The sequence below is a fragment of the Canis lupus genome, chromosome 18, assembly GCF_048164855.1.
Source record: "Canis lupus baileyi chromosome 18, mCanLup2.hap1, whole genome shotgun sequence".
NCBI lineage: Eukaryota > Metazoa > Chordata > Mammalia > Carnivora > Canidae > Canis > Canis lupus.
In genome coordinates this window covers 24,056,927-24,077,332 of record NC_132855.1, presented here as the reverse complement: position 1 = coordinate 24,077,332, position 20,406 = coordinate 24,056,927, and the positions used below count along the sequence as shown (strand labels likewise).

Sequence of the window (20,406 nt, the reverse complement as noted above, 5' to 3'; positions counted from 1 at the left end):
AACCGCTAAGCCACCCAGGTGTCCCTGCATAAGTGATTCTTAAGAAAGCCTGCCGGGGGCACCTGGGTGGCTCAGTCGGTTATATGGTTAGATGTCTGCCTTCAGCTTATGTTTTGATCCCAGGGTCTTGGGATAGAGCCCAATGTGGGGCTATCTATGCTCAGCAGGGAGTCTGGTTGCTCCTCTCTCTCTCCACTTCACCCACCCCACCCTCCACTGGAGCTTGCACTCTTAAAAAAAAACAAAAAAAACCCCACTAGAACTCCCTGTTGAGGAGGTACTGCCTTCTCAGTGGTATCACTCCTATCTACCTTGGTATGACTTCCTGAGTCAAAAGAAATTTATTTTGTGTAGTTGGCAAAAATTTAAGCCTTTGATCATCGATGTGCAAAAAATGGCATCAGAGACAGTACATTAAAAATTCTTTATTTTGGGGGCACCTGGGTGGCTCAGTTGGTAGAGTGTCCAATTCAATCTCAGGTCTTGATCTCAGAGTTGTGAGTTCAAGTCCCATGCTAGGCCTAGAGCCTACTTTAAAAAAAAAAAATCTTGATTTTGAAGAAAAGGGCTAACTAAAGGTTAAAAATGATGTAAAGGAGGTCAAAAGGCACAAAATAAGTAAGTCATGGAAATGTATAGCTTGATAACTATAGTTAATACTATACTGCATATCTGAAGGTTGCTAAAAGAGGTCTTAAAAGTTTTTATCACAAAAAAAAAAACCTATGGTAACGATGTTGATTTATTGTGATCATTTTGCAATATATATATGTATCACATCATCATGTTGTACCCCTAAAACCAATGTTATATGTCAACTATACCTCAAAAAAAAAAAAACCTTACAAAACCTATAAAAAATAGTTTAATTGAATACCACCCCCCCCCCCAAAATGATGCTCCAACAGAACAAGGGTCCAAAATCAACAGGTTTGTTGTCTCATCTGAACACACCTATTTTATTATGCCTGTTTAAAGTACTTTATGACTTAAGAGTCTCAATGTTTGTTTCAATGTTTGTTTCCACTGTGAGAATAAAATAACCACCTCACAGAGAAGTTGTGAAGAAAAAAGGGATGCCTGGGTGGCTCAGCGGTTGAGCATCTGCCTTCAGCTCAGAGCTGATCCCAAGGTCCTGAGGCCAAGTCTTGCATCGGGTTCCCCACGGGGGGCCTGCTTCTCCCTTTGCCTCTCTCTGGGTCTTTCATGAATAAATAAATAAAAAATCCACTATTCCTTATCTTTGCCTGACAGTTACTTTGGTTTATCTCAAGGTGCTACTTTCAAGATCTGCACCAAAGTCTGGTTTCCCCCTTTTTTTCACTAATTTCTGTAACACTGCAACCAAATCTCTAAACATAAACCTCGTGCCCCTATACAAATACTTCTAAGACTTTATATAACAGAAATGCTAGATCAGAGTATTAACATTTCAAATTGACAGATATTCCTAAATTTTCATACAAATAAATTTATCTTATGGTCTACGGATATATTATAGAAAGGGGGAAATTAAAAAAATTTTTTTAAAAGGGGGAAATCATTTTATATTGAACCATGCCTTTCACACTTATGAAAAAGAAAGCAACATAGGATTCGAGGCTCCATGTCAAGTTTTCTGTACATGAAAATCATCTGAACTGTGCTCTTCTAAGTCTCATCCTTGATCTGTAACCCACATGTTCCCTCCTATTTCCTGTAAGAGTCAACCTCAAATTCAACTCCAGGAAATATTACTGAGAAAATCACTGAATGCTGTTTCTTCAGCACATGTATGAACAGCTGTAGTACTTTCCTACAACGCAGTGTCCTTGGTGTTTCCCAGGATGTTGTAACACACCGCAGGTCTTAATACAACTGTTGGCTACACGAAGCCTCCTTCATGTCTCTATAAGTGCTCTTAGAACAAATAACACCAGCAGAGGGTTTGGTTTGCCCTGCCAGTCAACTCTGGACTGAGGTGTGTGATAAGGGCCTGTCCTGCACAGCTTGGCCGAGTCTCTTCTGTTCCTATCACCAGTGAAGAACACCAAACGAGTAACATTAGTTCACGTACCATGACTCACAGGCTGCCACCATGCTCTGTCACGACCATGTTCCATCTATTCCAGGGGACACTTTAAGGTCTTTCTTTTTTAACAACTGAATTGATGCTAACATTCACCATAAATTGTTCTCAATGTTAATGTTAATCTATTTTGTCATTCTGGTCTGTGTGGTAAAACTGATAAATTAATCTTAATTTTTTTTAAGGTAAAGATAGAGTCTAAGTATTTTATCTCACTGAGAACATCTATACCATGCTTTCTTTTTCTTTTTTTTTTTTTTAAGATTTTATTTATTTACTCATGAGACACAGAGAGAGAGAGAGGCAGGCACACAGGCAGAGGGAGAAGCAGGCTCCATGCAGAGAGCCCGATGAGGGACTCCATCCCGGGTCTCCAGGATCACGCCCTGGGCCGAAGGCAGGCACTAAACCGCTGAGCCACCCAGGCATCCCTATAACCATGTTTTCTTCTGGATAATACACTTTTGTTTTTGGCCTGACAATGATAAAGACCTTTTTAATGATCAGAATAAACCTAATGTGTAACTCGCCCAGATCTGTCCCATTGCATTTTGCCATGACTGTGTGATTATTTGTTTTCTGGGCCTTGTTCCAGAAAGGTTTTAGGCTGCTTAGAAAATACACATAATCTAGAAGTAAAACAAAGGAAGCAAAGAAATAAGAGCATAGGGACCTGAATATAAAAGATGAAGCCAGGAATGTTGTTCTTATATACATTTGGCTGTAAGCTTCCTAGCAGCTAATTTAAAAAAAGAAAATCAGCTGCATAATTGAGTGTGCCTGGAAGAGAAAAACTATCCATTTGCTTAGTAAAAAAAAAAAAAAAAAAAAAACCACTTTTCCCGGGACTGATCCCAGAGAGCAACTTCTCCCTGTCTTCAGAGGACTAATGTTAACAGGCATCATCCTTGGAACAAAAGCCAAGAAGCTTTGCAAGCACAGCGTGGGCATGTGTCTTAGCCTAGAAGATACTGAGACAACTCCGCCAGGAGAAAAGCACAAACCTATTTTGTCACCTCAAAAGCTGAACAAAAGCAAAATAATCTTTCTGACACAGTGATGAAAGGCCATCAACACTTTTTTTTCATTGATTTTTAGGGGTAGGAATGGAATAAAAGTTAACACATCCACTATGAAGATTAAGAACAAATGTATAGGTTGTGTGAGGCTTTGGAAAAGGAGTTGTGGTCAGTAGAGAAGGGCCAAAGGATCAAATCTTAACAGAAAGAAGGTGTAAAGATATGAAAGGATCCGTTTACAGACAGAAAAATGTTCTCTGCTGGGATGAAAACAGGCACAATGGCCTATCAAATATAAAAAGCAGTGTTAGAAGCAAACTAAACATACCAAGAGGTGGTGCTCCACACGGATGGGTAGGGATGTGTACTCCTGGCAACAGGGTCTTAAAATAAAAGTTAACTCATCAGATGTCGAGGCGTGACGAAGACATTTCTGACCATCACCCAATTCCCTCCACGCCAATTTCATATCCACCGAGCATGCACTTTTAAAGGAATTTTTCCTCTGGGAATATAAGGCACCTCACATAATTATCCTATTTGACTAATGGCTCTGTGGCACAAATTACTGTTGTATAGAGTTCTGCATACTATGCCATGCTTCCAGGATTTGTATATGCAGATAATTTTATTTTTACTTAACAAAATTAAGAAGCCAGAACAATGGGTTATGATCAAGCTTTAAAAAACTCATCAGCATTACCCTTGTTACAATTCTTTGCATTTAAGCTAATGTTCACTGCATTACCCTTTACCTTTCTTCCTAAACCTTCAGAGGTGAAGGACAGTCACATGACCCAAGCTGCTTCCCAGTGGATTTCTGCCAGATGCCTATTGGCAAAACTTCCTTTGGACTTCTTGGCAGACTCTATGTTATAGCTTGAAATAACATAAGAACAAAGCTGCTCAACTGAAAGTTTGCATAAGTGGTGAAGTCTGCCAATGAGTAATTCCTAATCATCTATCATGAGGAGATACAAGAATGAGCAAACAGTAAGGTTAAGTGTATTTACTTTGTGGGGAACAGAATCTAAGACATCACAAAGGCACGGAGACTCGCCTGCCAGCCAACAAGACCAGCCTTCAGGAACCTGGAAGGATGCCAGTGTTTCCCTTTGGTTTGTACAAAGATACTCCTGGGGGTTTTTGTTTTGTTTTGTTTGTTTTGTTTTAATGGATTTGGGTCTGGAACCGAAATTAGGTTTACTCAACTCCATGACCTCAACAGAGTATTTAAGTCTAAAAAAAAAAAAACACAGAAAGTTTCTCCCCATAGCTAAGTAACCAAGGCCTCCTAGAGGTAATAAGTGTATACAGTAAGCTATTTACTCAATTTTTTTACTGACAAAAGAGCTGTACCTATAGTAAGAAATCCTAAGAAGTAAGGCTAAGAGAACTGATCTAAAAATCCCTTTCAACTCATAATTTTGTTTCTTAAAGAGCACCTTGAACTAGCTAAAACCTAAGAAGATGTTCACCTTTCTTGCCTCTTCGAGTAACAGAAAGTTAGCAATTTTAAGATCATGCTATTGTTCTGGAGACTTCTGGGAAGATTCCAAAGACACTATCACAATTACGAAGACAACAGCACTTGAGCTAACTTCTGCCAACCCAAACGCCAGGAAATAACATTCAGCTACGGATGCTCTTCTGTGCTATGCCAAGTTCAGCTCTTGCTTTGTTCAGGAGCCGCCAATTGCCTCTTCCCTACTGTTCAAGCATTTTTGAAAGGAGCATTTCTTGTCATTTCTAAACTCAAAGTTTGCCAATTAAGTACTGCATGAGCCAGCTGCTAGGCAGGAACTAGAGACTTTTTGTCTGTTGGAAGAACCAACTCTGGCTCTATTAGAAAAAAATCCACCTGGCAGGTTCCAGTTAGAATATATTGTGGGGGGCGAAGGGGGGGGGTGGTAAGCAAAGTTCTGGAATGGAACAGAAGCAAGAGATTTATCCAAAGTCAAGGTGCATCAATTCTCCCTTCATGTTACAAAGCAGCAGTGAGAAAACATGAGTAGAAAAATGAAACAACTCTAAAAGAAAGAGGAAGCAATACATAAAGAGAGAGTCTTTGAAACATTGAGTCATCAAAACCTCCTTCTTACCAGGCAATATACACTGAAAGTAAAAGAGATCGACTGCTAACCTACAGGCCATCAAGGATAAAGAGTCAATCTTAATAAGTAGCTGACTTCCCTGTGAGAGCTTCTAAGGACCAGCAAGCTTCAAACGGCAGCTGTAGAAGCCAGGCTGCTCCCGGACATCCTCACGTGCCAAGAGCAAATACCTGCCAACCTATACTCCTCTAACCCAGTTTTTACATAAATGTCATCACAGACCCTCACAGACCTACAATACTAGGTTCCTCAGAAAGAAGAAAGGTGAAGCCAAAGGGAATAAAAGGAATGTAAAAATAAATAGTAAGGGAAAAAAATAATAAAGCTTTGGTAAAGTTAATTATTGCCTTTATTTTTTTTATTTTTTTTATTTTTTGATTTTTTTTTTTAATTATTGCCTTTAAAAACAAGTTTGTTTGTTTCAAAAAGTCAGATCTACTAGGTATGCTTAATGGTATTAGTGATCTGAGTTTAGAAAAAGAACCAACTCTAATAATATATACAGTAAAGGCAAAGCTATTCCAACTAAGTGCCCCACAAAGAAGTTATATACTAGAATAAAACTTGTTACAGAGTTGTTCTCTTAAAATATTATATCAGGAAATTACCTCACAGCTATTTAGAAGTACAGTTCACTCTAACTGGTATCCAGAAACACAATACAATTCTCTGAAAATGATGTTTTCCCTTTGCTTTGATGGGAAAATAATCTGTAGGAGTGGAATCTGAAAGATCGAATTTTCTCCTCCAGAATCAATTTAGATTACTCCAGTTTTTTGCATGGTTTTTGTTTTTGAGAGAACTTAAAAGCTCACCTCCCACTCCACCCCCAGCTCTGAGAGATTCCTTCTACAGGTAAATTTACTAAATCCAGTAGGGCATGTTTAGTCTTCTCTTCAGTTATAGACACTGTTTCTCAGCTTCTTTTGCAGGTAGATATAACTGATGTTATGTGCTGGCAAACATGACTAACCAGTAGAACTATAAAAAGCTATCATCAGGCAGTGTCCTTATATGAAGCAGCTGTTGGATCTTTATCCTTCATCCTTGCTGGCTGGAATCAGACTCAATAGCTGGAGCTTGAGTAGTCAGTCACCCTGGTCTGGGAGACAGCATGATACTTAAACCACTAGGAGCACCTATCCTATATAATAAAGCATAACTACTACCAGCCTTGGACTGTCTACCCTTCATCTCTTCTGAAGAAGGAAAACTCATTTAAACCAATTTTTCTTCCTGTAACACACACTCAAATCTAATCCTGATACACATAGTATGCCAAAATATATTTAGAGGCATGAAAAGAGACATATGGCACCATCCCACAGACATGTTTAGCCTGGTACTTGCCTCTGGGTTGTAATAAAAGGTGATCCAGAGAAAAGGGGACAAGTTTTTGACCACATTTTTTTTTTAAGGGAGTGTGTGCAAGCAGGGCAGGGTTGGGGGGGTAGAGGCCCAAGGGAGAGAGACAATTTTTTTTTAAAAAGATTTTATTTATTTATTCATAGAGACACAGCTAGAGAGAGGCAGAGACACAGGCAGAGGGAGAAGCAGGCACCATGCAGGGAGCCCGACGTGGGACTCAATCCCGGGTCTCCAGGATCACGCCCTGGGCTGCAGGCGGCGCTAAACCACTGTGCCACTGGGGCTGCCCGAGAGGGACAATCTTAAGCAAGGTCCATACCCAGCACAGAGACCCATGTGGGGCTTGATCTCATGCTACTGAGACAATGATCTTTTTTTTTTTTTTTAAGATTTTTATTTATTTATTTATTCATTCATGAGAGACACAGAGAGAAAGAGAGGCAGAGACACACAGGCAGAGGGAGAAGTAGGCTCCATGCAGGGAGCCCGACATGGGACCCGATCCTGAGACTCCAGGATAATGCCCTGGGCCAAAGGCAGGCGCTAAACCCGCTGAGCCACTCAGGGATCCCGAGACAATGATCTGAGCCAAAATCAAGAGTTGGATGCTTCATCAACTGAGCCACCAAGCACCCTTTGACCACACTTTAAAATAAAGCATCAAAAAAAGATATATAAATATAAAATAAAATAAAGCATCAAACAAGCTAGAAAGAGCAACATACCCAAGTGGTATGTATTTATGCTTATCCCAAGTATTGTCTATGTGCATTAGCCTTGTTATTTTTTTCTAACATTTAAGTCATCCTTCCATAGAATAGTAAATATTCTTTGCAGAACAGTAGTTTGACAATGAATGGGTAACAAACTCCTGATGACCTTTACAAAATCATGAATTTCTGAGCTTCCATCTGCTCCCACTGAGATTTTGATTTATGTAAGTCCAAGGTGAGGCACAGGTTCTTAACCAGTTAAGAAACAGAGCAACTGTTGTTAACCTTGGCTATCGCCACACTGAAGTCAGTTGGAGAGGTTTCCAAAGCAGTGATACCAGAGTCTCACCTCCAACTCCTGCCCTGCGGGAGGACGGACTCTAACACAAAAGATCTAGGGTAATTCTAGTGTAAAGAACAAAAAACTATTTTTCCCTTGTAAAGCAGAAAGTGGAGAAAGCTATTCTTTACAGAATATTGCCAATTAATAAATATAAAAGATGGTAGACATAAAAATAGTAATATGATGGGCAAATTCAGCAATAGATATTAAACCCACTGGGGGAAAAGACTGTTGGGGAGCAAGATACTATTCTCAAAATACAATTGATAATATCTTAATCATAGAGGGAAAGATACCTTCACAATGCAGAAATCAGACAGACACTACCTTAACTGTATGATCAAACAACATGACCAACAATGAAACATGACATCATCTGCTTCCCAATGAGACACAGAGAAAGTATTCCTGCTCCCAAAAAAGGTACAACTCTAAGCCTAATCATGTAGAAGCAGTCAGTCAAATCCAAATTTGGTGACACTCTAACTGCTAACCTGGATTTTTCAATGCCATAAATAAACAAGGAGGGGTAGGGAGTAGGTGATACCACATGGGATGGACTCCTGCTAAAAATATAAAGGGGATTAGAGAGACATGACAACTAACTGCAATGCTTAATCCTTAACTGGCTGCTTTACTGAAAACACAGCTATATAGAACATTATTGGGGAAACTATGAAATTTAAATACAGACTGCCTATCAAATAATAGCATTGTGCCAAATTCTTAAAAGTGAGATGATATTGTGGTTAACATCAAGGTGAATTCCTTTGGGAGAATAAGTTTAAAATAGCACAATTACCTTTAATTACAAAGTTTGTAAAAATATATACCAAATTTTCTTTTTTTTTTTTTTTTTATTTACTTATGATAGTCACAGAGAGAGAGAGAGGCAGAGACACAGGCAGAGGGAGAAGCAGGCTCCATGCACCGGGAGCCCAACGTGGGATTCGATCCTGGGTCTCCAGGATCGCGCCCTGGGCCAAAGGCAGGCGCTAAACCGCTGCGCCACCCAGGGATCCCTATATACCAAATTTTCAAGACAGGAATACCTATGTATTTGTAAAAGTTAAGGCAGTTGCAAGCACATATTTTTGAAATCCACAAAAGCAAAGGTTTCTTCCATTCTGAAGAAAAAGTTAAGATTATGGGAATAGTTCTCCTTTTACAAGCACATATTTTTGAAATCCACAAAAGCAAAGGTTTCTTCCCTTCTGAAGAAAAAGTTAAGATTATGGGAATAGTTCTCCTTTCCCTTTAAATTTTCTCAATAATTCCTGACACATTCTTTGAGGTCTAAGACTAATATGCAGAGATAAAGTTAGTAGTTTATAGGAAAAGAGGAAGAACACACTCATCTGCAGCAAACACATGCAATATCAACATAATTTATCAACCATTCCAACTACAGAGATGATAGATTTGTCTTCTTTCTTAGCACTTACTGTTTTGAGTGGTACCTCCTGCACCAATTCAGAGAATCCATATGTGAAGTTGGGAATTCTATTATATCACTGCCTAGCATACATATAGAATAAAGTGCCCACTGGAATTCTGCAAAGAACTTGGATTGATAATATTGTCCACATTTTATCTCTTAATGAAGAGAATTTCCTTTTCCTGCCCGTGAAACCACCAGACCCTCAGGGGTTCTAAGCTCTTTCCTTCTTGCAGTGTTTCTACCTTTACTACAGCTTCTCCATTTTCTCCTGATCTCACTGGCTGCTTCTAATTACATCTAGCTGATTTAATTTTAAAATCTTGGGAAAAGCAAAGACCACCCTTCCAATGGCATCTTCCTTACATTTACTTTTGATTCGCTTTTATTAAAGCTCACTGACTCCCTTCTCCCATTCTTAAAACAAAATCTCTACTTGCTTAAAGTACTCAGACATTTAAAATCATAAAAGTCCTTTGGAAATAATGTTTTCGACATACTTTCACTTCTCTTAAAATAATCCTAGGGATACATGTGCCCTAAACTTAGTAATATGACAAATGCATGTACTTCTAATAAAGAAACTAGCAGCTATATTAGAAGTTAAGGCCATATTCTCTCAAATTACTATTTTAGGTTTACTTTTACTCTCCTCTGAAACTTTTCATATTATTGAATTCTGTAAAAACTAGAAATGTCTGACTCAAGAATCCTTAGAGATAATTCATCTAGTTCAGTTTCTTCATTAAGTAAGAAAACAAACCCAGAGGGAAGAGGAGAGTGACCTGGGGCGATACAAAGTGCTGGCAGAGCTAGGCTGGACCTGGGCTCTCATCCCAGGGATCCTTTCCTCAGCCCCTCTAAGCATCAAGGTATAAACATGTCAGCTACTTCACAGCACCTTTAGCTGTGTTGGAAAGCTTCAAATAATGCATGATGAATCTATTCACACTGATACACAGTTGAAATTTTGATGCCTATACACAGATTAATGGGCTTAGTTATATGGCTTCCAGGGCCAAACATGTTCAGAGTGGCAGGGGAAAATACAAATGTTGCCAACCATAAAGGCAGAAATACTGCAGGAGGAGGCCAAGGTTAAGGACAGGCCAAGGAAATTCTCCTTCATAAAAGGATAAAATATGAACAATCTCAGCAATCTGTGTTCTCTGTACAATTCCAGAAGCATTTTACTCTACATGTAGTCTGGGCAATGTTACAATGGAATGCCCAGCCTATTCCAGATGGACAGTTTCCTAAATTGGTATAGAAGGTACTACTCAAAGCATATATTATAGAAGAGTCAAACAGGAAGCGGGAGATGTAAAAACAAACCCATGAAGGAAGATCCTAGAATTTTGCCAATTTTATTTCACCTGTTTACCTCCAGTTTTCTCTGATTATTAACAGAACTGTGAACTATTTTTTTTTAATTACTATGTAAAGTATCTGCTAGGCTGCAAGTATTTTTATACTATCACTGGTCTCCCATTTTTGACCTTAGGAAAAATTTTATTCTTAAAAAGCAAATATAAAAATAAGGTTCTTTCTCGACAGTCTACCTCTTTACAAAATGAATAAAAGCAGTTTAATTGTGCATGTGCAGACATGCACGCACACACAGGCCTGTGAACAAAACCATCTTGAGTTCACTGTTTAAAAACACACTCAAAATGGAAAACATGTCTTTATTGACCTTTCATAACAGTTAATTTCCAAGTGAAATTAAAGACGAAGGAAGCCTTTTAAAAGTCCTTTCCTGGGATCCCTGGGTAGCGCAGCGGTTTGGCGCCTGCCTTTGGCCCAGGGCGCGATCCTGGAGACCCGGGATCGAGTCCCATGTCGGGCTCCCGGTACATGGAGCCTGCTTCTCCCTCTGCCTGTGTCTCTGCCTCTCTCTCTCTCTCTCTCTGTGACTATCATGAATAAATAAATAAAATCTTTGAAAAAAAAAAAAAAAAAAAAAGTCCTTTCCTTCAACTTTTGGAAATAACTTCTTTCCCCAACCCAGAGTCTCAAATTTTTTTGATATTTAAAAACCAATGCTGACAACTCTATTACCCCCAAAGTTCAAAAGGATAATTCATATGTCCACTCTACAGAGGGGTAGGTAACAAGGTTCTACTGACAGGAACTGGTAAGCAGATGCTGGCTCTCAACTAAGAAATCATGTGGGGACCAGGTTTTACATTAGATATGTCCCAATTAGCATTTAACATTACACTGCTTGAGGGCAACAAAGTCTGACTGTGTCCCTCTGACTGCATCCCACTCAACCACACAGAAAGCCAAGGTTCATTATCTTACCTCAAACTGTGGGTAAGGAGGAGTCATAGCTGAAGGGGGCCCTGAGGTGGGAGGTGGCATCCCTGAAGTGGGTGGGAACAGACCCAAGGCATTCAGATTTAATCCAGGAATTAAATGTGCTTGAAGCTGCAATAGTAAAAAAGGTCCCTCATTTTACAATTTAAAAAATCAAGTGTATTTATGTGACAATATTCAGATTGTGACCTCTTCTATAGTAAAGAAAAAATCATCTTATGACTCAAATTTTAGAACAAAGCGGATGTTCCAAGTAATTACACCTGAGTATATATCCGTTTATATTTCTTGATATTTTAAAATCTGCGTGCTCACTTGCCCCCCTCCTTGATGCAAAGCTACACTAGCTTTCTCAAAGCAGGAAACACACCCTTCCTTTCCTTAATGATCAGCTCACACAGTGCTTAAACAAATATGTACTCTGTATGCTACGGTCACACAGTAAATACAGACTGAAAATCTTGCTTCAATCTTAGTTGAAGAAGTAAGCAAACAAGATTTGTGCATTGAAAAGCAAACCAGATATGTAGAACGAGCTATTAAGAGATCTTTACTTTTTGGATAGAATTTGGCGGCCGTGAGTCTAAAGGCCTGAAACAAAGTCAAGATCTTTGAAAATCAGGTCCCATCCCATGTAACTATGGCAACTGAAGCTATCTTTGGAGTAGATCCAGGAGCCAGAAAGGGGATTTTGTTTTGGTTGAATTTTATAGAGGTTGAGGAAGTGAGGTATCGGAGATGACAGGGTTGAGATGTGAGCATACATGAGAATCTCTTTAAAAGGTGTATGGGGCTGGATGTACTTGCAGGGACTCTGAAACTTTGAATGAGCAGTGATGATGATGTGCCAGAAGCCAATGATGTGGGCTAGAACAATCCGCTTTCTTCTAGGTTCTTCTCACAAAAGGTATTCTATTATGTCCATATTTACCTTCTTTTAGGTGTAGGGCCCAAATGAGGAGTGTTTTTTTTTTTCCTCATTTACTTGAAAATTCAAAATGGACTTTTGAAATATTACATTTTCTGTACCAGTCCGTCCATCAAGAAATGCCAGCCATTCACTTTAATTGCCTTCATTGTGCTAGATTGTCATTTTTAATTCTTTTGTCTCCAAAGTTTATGACTAACCAAGTTTTAAATTTGAATTCTTAACAGTTGCTTTTATATGCATAGTATCTATTATAATCTCAGTCGTATTGTAGGCACAGTAGCCCCATTTTACAGATGAGGAAACCCATGCTTGGAGACTAAATAAGTGGTCCAAGTGAATAGAAGTGCAACTAGTAAGTGATTGAGCTGGGATTCAAACCTAGTTTACATACCCACTTCTTAAGCCCACATTCTTACTATACTAATCTTCAAGTTAATACAGGAAGGTATCAACCTTTTTAGGTAGGTATTAGCCTTCAATAACAGATAAGGGAACTAAGGCTAAAAGGCTAATATGCTACAATCACAGAGAGCCAAGCCCTCTTCCCAACTACCCTAGGGCGCACTCACTATGGTGCTAAAAATCAACTCGAAACTCTATCTAATGCTGGCACCATTTAAAGACATCAATATTAATGCAACTGAAAACATCTTTTAACTGTTCATCAAAAAATAAAGGCATGTCTTCCATGTTAAAACTAACGTTCATAGAAGCAATATCATTTTCATAAGACTCCCTGATTTTCTTCATTATCTCTTCCTCAGCTTTGGCACATGTTTCAACGTTGCCTTTAACTGTAATGGTGCGCTCTGGATTATACAGCGTCAATTCCTGCAATCTGCAGAATGAAAAAGAGGAGAAAGAAAAAAGAATGGAAATTATAGGAGGAAGACAGTTAATAACATTTCAGCCACAGATGGCAATTAAAACCCAAGTGTGGTGGCTGGCAATATGTAAAAGTGGGTGGTCAGACATGATGAAAAATGAGTAAGCCCCAAAAGACATGAATCCAAGAACTGTAAAGCTGCAGAAGAAAATAGTCCCCCCACCCCTTCTCAATAAAAATTACTAGGTGTGCATAGTTGAATGAAGTTCATGTTTGGAATACAGTATACTTCTTGTATATGGTGTTATGGTGAACCTTTTTCACAATTTAACAGTGAAACATAACATGATTAGAGGGATGTACAGTTTTAGTGGAAACCAAGAACCAGACACACATAACCATTAATATAGATGCTCCTAGTCTGCACTGACCAATTCTAAACATAAGTGGCATTCTCGTGCAATTGCATTTTCTGGGTCACCAAGCAAGAAATGAGCATGGAAATATTCCCAAAAGGCAAACCAGAATTAATGTGTCCAAACTTACTTTTTGCCAATAATTTTAGAGTTTATATAAAAAATAGAGAAAATAACATAAATCAATCCATCTTGACTAAATTAAAAAGTGATCCCTTGACCATTTAGACCTCTATAAAGTTAGAAGGCATTAGCAATATTCAGAAACTCCCTGCTTGACCTAGGTCCTACTGAAGCTTCAAAATCCACTCAGATGACATCTGAGGCTGCCTGAGCCTGAGCCAGTCAAAAACCTTGAGAGGAAGTAATGGGAGACTTAGTCATGGAAAACAAAACTAAATATGTAGATTGAAAGGACTCTGAAAATTGGTATCGCACTCCTTCATAATTGTAAAGTTAAAACTCTCATTTTTAATACTTAGCAGAATGTCTTAAGCTAAACATGAGCCAGATGAATGGGTTAGTATCCTTTAACTTTTCTCTAATTTGTTAAAAAGGTAAATATCTACACAATGAAGATTATGTCATAGCCTTAAAAAGTGTATTTTTCATCTCTGGTCTCAACCTATCTCTCCTCTACTAAGCATTTTATAGGACAGGTTTTTAAAATAGCTGTTTAAAATAGCTTTTAAGACTTTTTTTCTCTTAAAACCCTCCCTTTTCTGGGTGTAAAATTCAAGACAGGGTAGGATCATTTATTATATTTACCACTCTCTGAGTTTTTTTTCTTTACAGCAAGCAGGACTTTCTGACTTCCTAACACTCCCTCTTCTTTGAAAACTCCTTGATCCATAAACATGCTGCCTCTCTTTTCTTTCCATTCTTCCTGAGTTTATCAATCTCTTTTCACTCAGCTTTTTTGGGTACTCTCATGTCAACTAATAATAGTTACTCTCAAAAAGAGAAATTTTTCTCTAATTTTTTTCCTAAAGATTTTATTTATTCATGAGATACACAGAGAGACAGAGAGACAGAGAGACAGAGAGAGAGAGAGAGACAGAGGCAGAGACACAGGCAGAGGGAGAAGCAGGCTCCATGCAGGAAGCCTGATGTGGGACTCCATCCCGGGTCTCCAGGATCACACCCTGGGCTGCAGGCGGTGCTAAACTGCTGAGCCACCAGGGCTGTCCGTCTTTTTATTTTTTTTATTTTTTATTTTTTATTTTTTTTAAATTTATTTATTATAGTCACACACACACAGAGAGAGAGAGAGAGAGAGAGAGAGAAGCAGAGACACAGGCAGAGGGAGAAGCAGGCTCCATGCACTGGGAGCCCGACGTGGGATTCGATCCCGGGTCTCCAGGATCGCGCCCTGGGCCAAAGGCAGGCGCCAAACCGCTGCGCCACCCAGGGATCCCTTTTTTTTTTTTTTTAAAGAGAAACTTTTCCATGTAATTTCAGAGCATTCAGGGACCCACGGTGTGGCAGCCAGCTTCCAAGATGACCAACTCTCCAGTAAGCATAGCCCCTCCCACACTGAGCAGAGCTGACTTGTGTAAATTATATTAGAAAAATGACAGTGTGTGATTTCGGAGGCTGTGTTATAAAGACACTGCCACTTCCTTCTTGTGCTTTCTCGGATAATCCACTCTGGCGGAAGACAACTATCAATTCTTAAAAACACCCAAGCAGCCCTGTTTGGAGGCCAATGTGCTAAGGCCTCACACCAACAGCCAGCACTGTTTTGTCAGCAACACCAAGAGGCCCCAAGCCAGAACCACCCAGTTAAGTTGCTCCTCAATTCCTAACCCAAAGAAATTAGAAGAGCAATCCATGTTTACTATTGATTGTCTACAAGCTGTTAAATGTTGGGATAACTTGTTATATGACAATGGATGATAAACTAGGTTATATATTTAAACTTTGGGAGTATATATCTGAAAACCTCAGACCTCAGCTAAAAATATGAATGTAAAGTACTTACTTAGTGCTTTCCGCCTCCTTAGTAGGAACAGATAATGCTTTCAATATGAGTTAAATAGTAACAGTAGTTGATTAAGTTTGAGAGACAAAATTTAAGTATGATGGTATAGGCTAGCTCAAATACCTTTAAGATGGGAGAAGCTCTGCCTAATATATAACCTACAACTTAAAAACAGTACTTCAAAATTTTCTAACTCAAAGAAAGCAAGGCAGCACTTACGGAGAAATTGTGATTTTAGTGTCAGTGTCTTGCTCAATTTTTTTAAGGTTTCTTCCTTCCTTACCAATAAGACGGCCTACAAAGTTATTATGGGCTAATATCTTCAAGGGAATCTCTTCTGTGCTGTAAATAAAGAAAAAAGGTCATAAAATTCGGGTAAGTAAACCTTCTCCTAGGTAAAAAGACAATATCCATTCATTAAACATTTATTTCCTACCTACCTTATAGAAAGCATAATGCTAGGTAGAGTTTAAAGTCTGCTGACCTACATTCTAGCATGCATGAATAGAAGGGGCAAAACAAACAAACACAAAAAAACACTAACAAGTATTTGAAGTCAATTTTTAAAACCATTTTCTTTTATGCATCTCTGGACTATCTTCCAAGGATTAGGATCATTAAGAAAACTTCTTACTCAAATCCGTATCCCTAAATCCCCAATACCAGAACACAATGTATAAATACAAAAACAGTGTGATTTTGCTATAAACTTTAAAATGCACACCTAGAGATATATGCACAACCTATAGAAGGAAACACAAACTCAACAGTGATTACTCTTTAGAACAGTGTAAGAGCTGGAAGGGGGGCTTTCACTTTTCATTGTGTACCTTTTTGATTTTCCAAGTGATACCTATCACTGTTTTAAAATATCACTTGTATTATCTGGATGGTGAGCTTTTTAAATTTTTTTCTCTATTTTGAAAAAATAGCTATTATCTTAAAACATAGCAACATATATCACCATATAACTAGGATATATTTAATACATGTTAAAGATCCCTACAAACTAAGTGCTGGTGATTAGGTCCCCAGCCTAACTCCAGTACCTTCTTCTGGACTCCTCTTTTAGGGTAGCCCTGTGCTCTAAGCTCAAGTGGCATAGAACCCAAATTCAGCTCAAAGTTCCTGTGGAATAGGCATTTAGAGTTTCAACCTGGAACACCCAAATAAATCTCCAGTTTGCCTTAGCACAGGATTAGGGATTTCTCCACCTCTATACTCCCTGCTGCTACAAAGCAGGGCTGGGCAGATGACAAAACAGAGCTCCAATAGGTTCAGAGTAAAGAAGTCAGGATTTAAGGCACATTCTGGGTAAATCCCAAGGATACTTCCCGGTCCTGAGGTGGGCTTCTTATCCCCTAAAAGTGCCTTCTTCTACAGCTAGACTTTCCCCATTCATACCAGTCACCTCATATCCAAACATGATTGAAAATGAAATACTTAAAAGATTTATGCTTTACAATCAAATCAATAGTGCCAACTACAGTAGCTCTTCAGGATAGCATTTCCCTGTGTTTGTTGTCAATTCCTAAGAACCGTGTCCTAGAATGCCAAAATAAAACAGCACAAACATCAACCTCTTCACAGGTTAATCCTCTTTACTCACAATTTTATATCTTGAGCTTCCTTATGCATAATCTCCAGAATAGACTTACAAGCCGCAGAGGTACCTTCAGGGGTAGAGAGTATAGTAATTGACTTCTCAGCAGCACCTGCATTCTCTTTACGATGGACATCAATTCTTATGGTGAGTGCAAGGAAAGAAGAAAAGGAGAGGCATAAGCGTGTATTCACAATTAACAGAGTCTGTAAGTACCAACTTGAAAGTCATAGGACTTCTGGGCAAAGAGTATGACTCACTTCCCTCAGGGGTATAAACTCTTGATAAGCTGTCAACTTTGATGCCTTAAAGACAATCTGAATTCCAGGAATATTCCCCAGCCCCCATTCACCTTTCCTCAAGTAGGCACATCTTTTCATTCTGCCAAACTGTATGTGCCTAATTTTCCATTTTGGTGTCAAAGAACTAACATCTCATGTCAGAGAGCCTTGATTCAGACAAAAGGCATTCTTCAGCTCTAAAGCAAACAGGAGCTGGAAACACACACCAACAGGGCCACCGCTGGAATCCCACAAACCAGGCTGAACTCATTATGCCACACAGAATATCCACTATCCATCATATGAGACTTCACTCATCTGTTCTCTCTTACAAGGCTCTTTCCACATTTTGCCTCCTTGAGAGAGGGCAGTCCGCAAAAAAAGACAGATAGCAATGGAAGCCCAGGAGATGGCAATTCTACTTCAAAGAAAAACAAATTACTAATAAACACAAAATGATGTTTGCTTCACTAGTAATTATATACGTGTCAATCGAAACAAGATGCCATTGTGTTCCAGACGTTCAAATAGTTTAGATAAAATTAAGTACTGCTAAGAGAATGGGTAAGTGGGTACACTCACATTTTGTTGGCATGATCTGTCAAAGCAAAAATGCTTATCTTTTGACCCAAGAAGTCTACTTTTTATAATATCTCCTATGGATGTAGTCTCATATGTGGGCCTAGAGTGGTATTCCTCACCCTCGGCATTACTGACATTTTGGGGCAGATTAATTCTTCATTGGGAGAACTGTCCTGTGCATTGTAAGATGCTCAGCAGTATCCCTGGCCTCTACCCAATATATGCTAATAGCATTCCCCTCATCCGGTTATGACAACCAAAACTGTCTCCAGACATTACCAATTGTCTGCTAGGAGACAATTTCACCACTGGTTGAAAATCACCAGCCTAACAATGTTCACTGTAGCACTACTTATACAGAAAGAAATTTGGAATTCTCTTTAAAATGCCCATCAGAAAAAAAATAAAAAATAAAAATAAATAAATAAAATGCCCATCAGGAAGAGATGGTTAAGTAATATGTCATATAGCAGTGTAAAAACATGTTGTAAAGTTACAGGTACCAACATAGTAAGAAGTCCTTCATCTTATGTGAAAAGCCACACAATACATATCATGATAGGATTTCTTTTAAAGCTACACATGTTAGTAGATACAAGGAACAAGTCCTATAAAGTTACATTCCAAACTTAACAATAGCTACCCCTAGGTCTAAGATAAAAGATAACCCTCCCCTGCTTTTAAAAAATTTGGGTGCCTGTATATTTTGAATTAAATACAAAATAAGTCTTCTGTTCTTTAAAAACTACAAGAAAGAGGGATCCCTGGGTGGCGCAGGGGTTTGGCTCCTGCCTTTGGCCCAGGGCGCGATCCTGGAGACCCGGGATTGAATCCCACGTTGGGCTCCCGGTGCATGGAGCCTGCTTCTCCCTCTGCCTGTGTCTCTGCCTCTCTCTCTCTCTCTCTCTGTGTGTGTGTGACTATCATGAATAAATAAAAATTTAAAAAATAAAATAAAATAAAAAGTACAAGAAAGAAAATCAACTATCTGAAAAAGTGTGTCTGGGGAAAATCAAGTATTTGCAAGTTCCTCTAGCCACTGGAACACTAGAAAAGCTACAGAACTCTGGGCCATTAAGAATGACCATTTCAGGGGTGCCTGGATGGCTTAGTCAGTTCTGCATCTGACTCCTGATTTCAGCTCAGGTCACAATCTCAGGGTGTTGAGATCAAACTCTGCATTTTGCTCCACACTCAGCAGGGGAGTTTGCTTGGGATTCTCTTTTGCCCTCTCCCTCAGCCCCTCCCCACCAAATAAGTAAAAATAAAATATACTTGGTTTAAAGGGATCCCTGGGTGGCGCAGTGGTTTGGCGCCTGCCTTTGGCCCAGGGCGCGATCCTGGAGACCCGGGATCGAATCCCACATCGGGCTCCTGGTGCATGGAGCCTGCTTCTCCCTCTGCCTGTGTCTCTGCCTCTCTCTCTCTCTCTCTCTCTCTCTGTGACTATCATAAATAAATAAAAAATTAAAAAAAAATTAAAAAAAAAAAAGACCACTTCATCACACCAATAAAATCAATACATGGACTTCATGGTCTTAAATGTTTGAAAACTGAAGATTTATCTCAGAATTAAAATGTATAACTAAAATGTATAACTAAAAATGAGGGCAATGAGTAGTTGGGAGATGGGTAAAATAAAAGGGATTAAGAGTATACTTATCATGGTAAGTACTGAGTATGTAGGCAATTGTTGAATCATTATATTGTATACCTGAAAATAATTTAACACTGTAAGGTAACTATACACTGAATTATACTTCAATTTAAAAATATCTCCAAACCCTTAGAAAAAAAGAAAAAGGCAATTTAAAAATGAAACAATAAAGTCCACTTAGAAATAATTAAAAAGCGCCTTAGGCAATAGTCCCAACCTCAGGAACCATCTTTCCAACCACTGTTTCAATCCTCCATCACTGTAAGTATTCCTTATCTTCTAGTAGGTAACATGTTAATCTCCCTCCTCCTGGTTTATTTCCACCCATTCTCCGTGTTAAGGGATTACAAAACTCTGATCCTCTGAGAGAAGGAATACTGCTTTACAGCTCAGAGTAGCCCTCTGAGACCATTCCAGAAACAGAGGATCTAATAATGACTAGTTTCAACAGCAAGAGTTAATTAAATCCACTGGCAGAACTCTGTAAATGAATCATCGGATATAACAAAAATTGCTTCCCTTCCCTCTCCATCCTCCATCTTCCTGCCTTAAATAAAACAAACAGTTCAATTTAAATCATAGAAGCCCTTTCCTCTGACAAGGAAATGAGTAGCTTTAAAAGGAAAACTCTAATCTGCCATGCGACAAGGAAGGGAAACCATTTAATAATTAGTTTCTGCAGGTAACAGTGGATCTTTAAGAAAAGCAAGGAGCCCTTGAATTTTAATACTAAAACCAGGC

At 38.9% G+C, this 20,406-nt stretch overlaps 1 protein-coding gene across 5 annotated transcripts in view; it reads right to left on the bottom strand.

Moving 5' to 3' along the window:
* The window catches only part of IGF2BP3 (insulin like growth factor 2 mRNA binding protein 3), a 150,929-nt gene that overhangs the window by 13,174 nt on the left and 117,349 nt on the right, over positions 1 to 20,406 (bottom strand). For all 5 annotated transcript variants that reach the window (XM_072783780.1, XM_072783779.1, XM_072783778.1 and 2 more), the window contains 4 exons: positions 17,152 to 17,286; positions 15,762 to 15,884; positions 13,019 to 13,154; positions 11,371 to 11,496 (listed from right to left, as the gene is read on the bottom strand). In XM_072783780.1, the coding sequence (XP_072639881.1) occupies positions 11,371 to 11,496; positions 13,019 to 13,154; positions 15,762 to 15,884; positions 17,152 to 17,286 (520 nt within the window). The remainder of the gene's footprint in view (positions 1 to 11,370; positions 11,497 to 13,018; positions 13,155 to 15,761; positions 15,885 to 17,151; positions 17,287 to 20,406) is intronic.